This window comes from Sus scrofa, chromosome 11, assembly GCF_054392235.1.
Source record: "Sus scrofa isolate SSC_HxYL_T2T_F1_AM1 chromosome 11, Sscrofa_HxYL_maternal_Yorkshire_Landrace_v2.0, whole genome shotgun sequence".
NCBI classification, from domain to species: domain Eukaryota; kingdom Metazoa; phylum Chordata; class Mammalia; order Artiodactyla; family Suidae; genus Sus; species Sus scrofa.
Genome location: NC_139393.1, coordinates 18,657,579 through 18,664,330, shown reverse-complemented (window position 1 = coordinate 18,664,330; position 6,752 = coordinate 18,657,579). Strand labels below are relative to the sequence as shown.

The 6,752-nt window shown below is 49.7% G+C and overlaps 1 protein-coding gene across 2 annotated transcripts; it reads left to right on the top strand.

Moving 5' to 3' along the window:
* The first annotated feature begins 3,897 nt into the window (after window positions 1–3,897).
* Window positions 3,898–6,202, top strand: ARL11 (ARF like GTPase 11). Of its 2 annotated transcripts, none has more exons than XM_003357835.6 (2): window positions 3,898–4,264; window positions 5,048–6,202. In XM_003357835.6, exon 2 carries the CDS (start codon window positions 5,066–5,068, stop codon window positions 5,612–5,614), a length of 549 nt encoding a protein of 182 aa, XP_003357883.3. In that variant the 5' UTR covers window positions 3,898–4,264; window positions 5,048–5,065; the 3' UTR covers window positions 5,615–6,202. The 2 variants fall into 2 exon arrangements, with proteins under 2 accessions (XP_003357883.3, XP_005668457.2); XM_005668400.4 differs by having other exon boundaries at window positions 5,007–6,202.
* The last annotated feature ends 550 nt before the right edge of the window (window positions 6,203–6,752 follow it).

The following is a 6,752-nucleotide window of genomic DNA, read 5'->3' as shown; positions in this document are numbered from 1 at the left end:
CTGAGCCATGACGGGAACACCAACATCTATTTTTAAAATTAAGAAATGAAAATCAGAAATAATAGAATCTACCTGCCCACATAGTCTTGAAAGAAAACCAAAATAATGCTGTAACTAAAAGATAAGGAATAACTAAGAAAAAGCTAAGAGTAGTAAGAGAATCTCTATTTCTATCACATGTGCTCAGACGCAATCATGGTACAGACTGTCGAATTCTCGCATCTAAATGTAGAAATAATGTGGCCGAAATGGCACCTGATCCAGCGTCTTCCTGTGTCTTATCAGCAGCTTAAATGCCACAGGCATGGCTGCTGTCTGAGGTGTGATTTTCTAAAATGGTGAACAGCACATGCCAAAGCTCCAAACAAGACAAAAGGGCGAGCTTTCCTCAATTCATGGAGTAGTGACATTGCTGGAAAAAGACAGTGTACCTGCAAATGTCCTAGGTACTAAAGTACCAGGCAGTAAATTGTCTGGGTTTACACATAAAATGAAATTAGGTGTTAGGATCAGATAATGTTTAAATAGTGGGCTTTTTAAAATGACATAAATGTCTAGAGCAGTCACAAGTTGGATTCAGGAGTTCCCATTGTGGCTCAGTGGTTAACGAATCCTACTAGGAACCATGAGGTTTCCGGTTTGATCCCTGGCCTCGCCTACTTCCTTGTTGAGCCCGGTGTTGCCATGAGCTGTGGTGTGGGTCACAGACGCAGCTCGGATCTGGCGTTGCTGTGGCTCTGGCTCAGGTGGCAGCAACAGCTCCCATTAGACCCCTAGCCTGGGAACCTCCACCTGCTGTGGGTGCGGCCCTAGAAAAGACAAAAAAAAAAAAAAAAAGTTGGATTCAGGAGTTCATTGTTGGCTCAGCAGGTTGGGGATCTGGCATTGTCACTGTTATGGCTCTGGTCACTGCTAGGGTGCAGGTTTGATCCCTAGCCGGGGAACGTCCACATGCTGCAGGCACTGTTAAAAAAGAAAAAAGTTGAATTCAAATTCAAGAACTTTCTTGTGCAGAATTGTCCTGGGCACTGTGGGACATCTTTGGAAAGTGCTCACCAAACTTTCCAAGTGCTGCTCAAACTTTCCAAGACTGAGTCACTGGTCTCCGTTTATGAGTCGACCTGGGGAACTGGGCAGAGAGCTTTCTGTCCGCTTTCTCCAAGCCTGGGGAAGGCCTACCCAGGGCCACAGCTACCTGTAACCAGGCTCCCCAAACACACCCAAGTTCAGACACACTACTTAGGGCTCCACAGGGTTGCCTAACAAACGACAGTCGCAGGGGATGGAATTAAACATCTCAGAGAATTTCCACCTTCAGCATGGCTGGAGTGGTGACTCCCACCACAAGACCCTTCAAAGATGAATGGTAGAATAATAGAGGTCAAGGGTGCCCCCAGGTGGTCCCAAGTCAAAGCCCAAACTGTTACTTTCTGTGCTTCATTGCCTCCCAGGACAGCTGTCTGAAAGCTCCTCCCACCTGGGTGTCTGATGAAAAGCCTGCTTCCTTGTTGAGCCAAAGGGACGGGGCTGGAGTTTATGGAGGTAATTCACCTCCATACCCACATGGCCTTTGGGCAGGACTAGAGCCCCATTCAATATAACTGCTGTTTCCCTGGCTCTCTACTCCTCCAGCTTACAAGGGACTTTAGTGAATGCCTGTCCAGACCCCAGAGGGAGATGTCTCTCTGAGTCTGAGGTCAGTACTACAAAGGGCCTCCAGGTGGCCTGCATGCTGGCCCTGTGGCCCCAGGCTTCACTGGAATCCTCAGGGCAGGAGTCTGGGAAGTGTGCCTCCCCTCGTGTCACCTGCAGGCACTCAGCACCCAAGCAGCCTGGTATGGTGCCTCCAAGCCTTCAAGTCTACGGCTTCTTCCGTCTCTGCCCACCTCCCTTCTCCCCTCCCCTGGGCTCACACAAGGGGAACCAGGGCCAGAGTAGCACCCCTTTGCTCCCCAGCCTCCAAGCACAGGTCATCCTTTGCCTGCTGTACCGGTATCCTCTGCCAGTCCCAATCCTGCAAAATCCTGGCAAGATTCCCACTGATTCATCAGCCAGGCCCAGACAGAGCTGGGTCCCAAGTTCGTCTGATCGCCCAGCACCACAGGCAAGACAGACAAGTGCCCTCCAGACAGTGCTGGGCTGCTTTAAGACAGCGCACTTCCTTATAAAATCTGGTTTTAGCAATAATCCGATCTCCACCCTCCATATCTGATCAGGTCGCTAATTCTCCACCGCCCCCCAGATGAAATCTGATCACCTTGGCCTGTCTTTAGTGAAGACCCCATTAGGTCGGTTTAGCCAGAACCCTGCTCTCCCCTGATGCTTCTTCTTAGTAATTTTCCATATCCACTGACACCCGCCCCCACCCCCAGCTCCTTGGCTATAAATCCCCACTTGCCCACGCTTTTTTCGGAATGGAGCCCAGTTCTGCACGAAGGTCTCTTCCCCTATTGCAGGACTATTCTGCAATAGTCCTGAATAAAACCTTTTTTTTTTTTCTTTTTTTACCACTTTAACCATTGTTCTGCTGTGGTTTTTCTTTGACTATAATTCTACCTCTAAATCCCTTCCATTATGCTTCAGTTTCTCACCAAAACGACTGTAGCCAGAACCACAGGCTCCCCCCAAAACCCAAAAGGACAGTGACATCAACAACATGACATAGTGGTGCCCATGTTTCCGATTTTTCCCAATCGCTTCCTCCTGTTAAAATATAGCCACCTTACAACGACAGCCGCTACAATGAGGGGCTCGCCATTTGCAAAGCACTTTCTCAGTGAGCAACACGATGCAATGAAAGAGAGATGAATTATAAATCTCAGCAAGATCATGAACAAATTCTCTCTTCCGTCTGAGCCATTTCTTCATTAGTAAAATGAGAGAATCCCAACCCCCATCTTGGTCCTTGACGATTTAGTAAAGAATGTGCCAGAAAGCAGAACTGTTACCAGCTATGAGCGCCAAGTCACTGGAGCTCCAGAGCCAAGTCAGAATCTGCTACAGAAGCAAAGGCTTCTGAGTGGTTAATTTTTTGGAAAATTCTATTTTTTGGAAGTATCTTTTTTTTTTTTTTTTTACTGGGAAAAACAAAATGACATTGTTCAAGAAAAAAAAATTAAGCAATAAGCTTAATCACCCTTAGTTCCACCACATTAACACAACTTTTAATTTTTATGGTTTAACATATATATATTTATATACACACATATGTATGTGTATATGTGATACACACACACACATTTTGGTTTACCTGCAACATTAAACCTATTTTTTAAGAGTGTTTTATTTTTGTTTGTTTTTGGTTTTGTCTTTTTGTCTTTTTAGGGCCGCATATGGAGGTCCGAGGCTAGGGGTCCAATTGGAGCTGTAGCCACTGGCCTACACCAGAGCCACAGCAACGCAGGATCCGAGCCGTGTCTGCGACCTACACCATAGTTCACAGCAACGCTGGATCCTTAACCCACTGCGGAGGCCAGGTATGGAATCTGCCACCTCACGGATGCTAGTCACCGCTGAGCCGTGACGGGAACTCCTATTTGGGCAGCTTGTAAGCACACATGGTTCCAAGCAAATAAAAGAATCTCCAGGCACCAGAAACACACTGAGCTGAGGGAAAAGGGGGGATTCTCAGATTCCTCCACCAAGAGGATCACAGGACGGTGAGAGGAAGAGCAGTAGAAACAGCAAACGCAGATGTGGTCCTGAATGGGGGGCCCTCCCTGCAGCATAGAGTCTGAGCTGCTAAGAAGCAGGTGTTACTGAGGACGTTTTGTGCCTGACCCCAGCAGGTCTGCTCTCTCCCAGGGGCCAGAGCAGAGAGACGGCCTGCGGAGCTCGCCCTGCCTCCAACCACGTGGGAAAGGGAAACAGAAAAAGGAGAACCAGTAGCAGCCACTCGACTTCCCTCACCTCTCGATCGTGGGACCTGACTGAGCAGCGGAAAGCAGCTGCAGGGGAGGACACGGTCACAGGGGAGCTTTCAGCCACAGTCTAATCACATTGGGTAGTTTGTTTCTTTTAAGGGCCACACCTTGTGTCACACCACATGCAGGTTCCCAGGCTAGGGGTCCAATCGGAGCTACAGCTGCAGCTGCCGGCCTACAGCACAGCCACAGCAACTCTGAGCTGTGTCTGCGACCTACACCGAAGCTCACGTCAACGCTGGATCCTTAACCCGCTGATCGAGGCCAGGGATTGAAACTGCATCCTCATGGAGACTGGGTTCTTAACCCGCTGAGCCACAACAGGAATTCCCAATACTGAGGTAATTTTAATTTTTACTCTTCCACGCCTGCCATGAGGAACGAACAGAGGCTGTCTTATTTTCTTCCAGGGCCAACTGAAATGTACTCCTGGGGGTGAGATGTTCCTTCACCTGCTCCAGCCAAGGCTTCCCTAGACTAAGTTGGCATCAGGTCTTAGTCTTAGCAGCTGGGATTCCTGTAATTCGTGTGTAATGTTCTAGAGGTCACTTACCTCAGTAAGACACTGGAGGAAAGCCCTTTGCCCTGACTGGTACATCTGTCCTCAGTCAACAGTATTTATAAATAGCCACTGTTACAGGACACGCAGCCTGGTCCTATGGGGAGTTCCAAAGGCAGCAGAAGTTACCATGAGCCGACGGTCCCCCTCCCTCTGTGTCCTGACCCCAGGATAGCTTCCACTTCAGGGTTTAGGCTTCCAGGAGGACAAGAGAGGCTAGAAGCCACAGACCAGCAGGAATGGAAGAATCTTTCAGTCATTTCTACTGAACCAAGCTTGTCTAGCTGGAATTTGGTTGTGCCTCCTTGCTTTAACCACAGGGAATGTGAGCCCACATTCCATGTCTTGGGGCGGGGGGCTCCGCTCTGTAGGAGGCAGCCGGGAGAGACGGGTCAGCTGATTCACCCACCCCTACTTCCTGGCCCTTTCAGAGCCCAGGCCTGTCTTTGAAACCTGACATGCTTCCCTACTTTGGCCATAGAAACCCTTCCTCCATGTGCCTGCATGAATTTGTGTTCCTACAGAAAAGAATAGCTGATGTGTGCACCCGGCCGTTCTCCCCTAGGGTCTGGCAGGGGCCGCCATGGGGTCTGTGAGCTCCCGAGGTCACAGGGCGGAAGCCCAGGTGGTGATGATGGGCCTGGACTCGGCCGGCAAGACCACCCTCCTGTACAGACTAAAGGGCTACCAGCTGGTGGAGACGCTGCCCACCGTGGGTTTCAACGTGGAGCCTTTGGAGGAGCCTGGACATGTGTCTCTGACTCTCTGGGACGTCGGGGGACAAAGCCAGCTCAGGGCCAGCTGGAAGGACCACCTGGAGGGCACAGACATCCTCGTGTATGTGCTGGACAGCACAGACGAAGCCCGCTTGCCTGAGGCGGTGGCTGAGCTCAGGGAGGTCCTGGACGACCCCAGCGTGGCCAGTGTCCCCCTCCTGGTGCTGGCCAACAAGCAGGAGGTGCCCCAGGCCCTGTCACTGCCGGAGATCAGAGACCGCCTGGGCCTGCAGGGCTTCCTGGGGCGCTCCTGGGACCTGCGGGCCTGCAGCGCCCTCACCGGCGCGGGGCTGCCCGAGGCCCTGGAGAGCCTAAGGAGCCTCCTGAAATCCTGCAGCCTCTGCATGGCCAGGTGAGTGCAGGTGGGCAGGGAGCGGAAGTCCTGACCTGGGCAGAGCATGGGGACCGGAAGCAGTGGGGACCGGAAGCCCGTGGGGACCGGAAGCCCCGCTAATCTCGGGGCATCTCAAATTCGGTTTCTCACACAAGGAATCCTCCTGCGCTTGGACAGAATATTTTCGTCTTGGGCCTTATTGTCACCAGTATTTATACTGAAAATCAAGTATTCTTTGCATAATGTTACTCTAAGGAAAACCACGTACGTCAACATAGTTCATTTAGTAACAACTGTGAACTGTGGTAACAGAACCTGTGGTTGCAGAACAGTTCAGACAAATTCACAGAGGGACAGAGGTTTCAAAATCAAGTCAGCATCTCACCTGGACAAGGTCACGGTCTTATTTGCGATTTCCCTGGTAGCCCCCGGGTATGCACCACCATCACTCTGAGAGCAGGCGGCCAGGGCCGGCAGGATAGAGTCGGCTTCTGCGGAATCTTGGGTTTAGAGGTTCGCTGGGGCGCTCAGCCCCGGCAGAGGCCGGGAGTTCAGGCCTTGCAAAACTGATCTTCTTCTCTGACCCCAATTAAACCCTTCTCCAACTGTTTGTTATCGTGTGCTAGTCTTTTTCTAAAAGCCTTCATTGCTTTCTTTTTTCCTTCTCTTGCCTCCTTCTTGTAGCACATAACGTTTCCTTAAAAATCAGATTAATCCATGATTTCATTCATTTATTCATTCACTTAATCAAAAATATGTGTATCATTGAATTTGTGGCAAAGGGAATGAGCTTTAGATATGGAGCTGGACCTCGAAGTAGGAGGTGTGAATTTTGAAGATATGTATGACAGCAATGAACCTCTCACTATTCACAGTGGGAAAAAAAGTTGAATGTAGCATCCTAGAAGACTTTTCAGGTGATCTTTACCTAGGATCCATGAAGCTCTTGGAATTATTTGAGGAATATTATGTTGAGCCATTTTTCTAGGGAAGACAATCCATAACTTTTGTCAGATTTTTACAGGCACCTGTGACTCCCAAAAGTTAAGAATCACTGATTTGGCTGTATCTCTTATCCAATCCAGGAATACTTTCTATAATCTGAGATTTTTTTAACGGCGAGCAGCTTCCATTTGGTACCTGCTCTCATGTGAACCAGC

Bases quoted from the DNA above. Each gene is read 5' to 3' on its own strand.
- ARL11 (XM_003357835.6), top strand. From the start codon at position 5,066: ATGGGGTCTGTGAGCTCCCGAGGTCACAGGGCGGAAGCCCAGGTGGTG.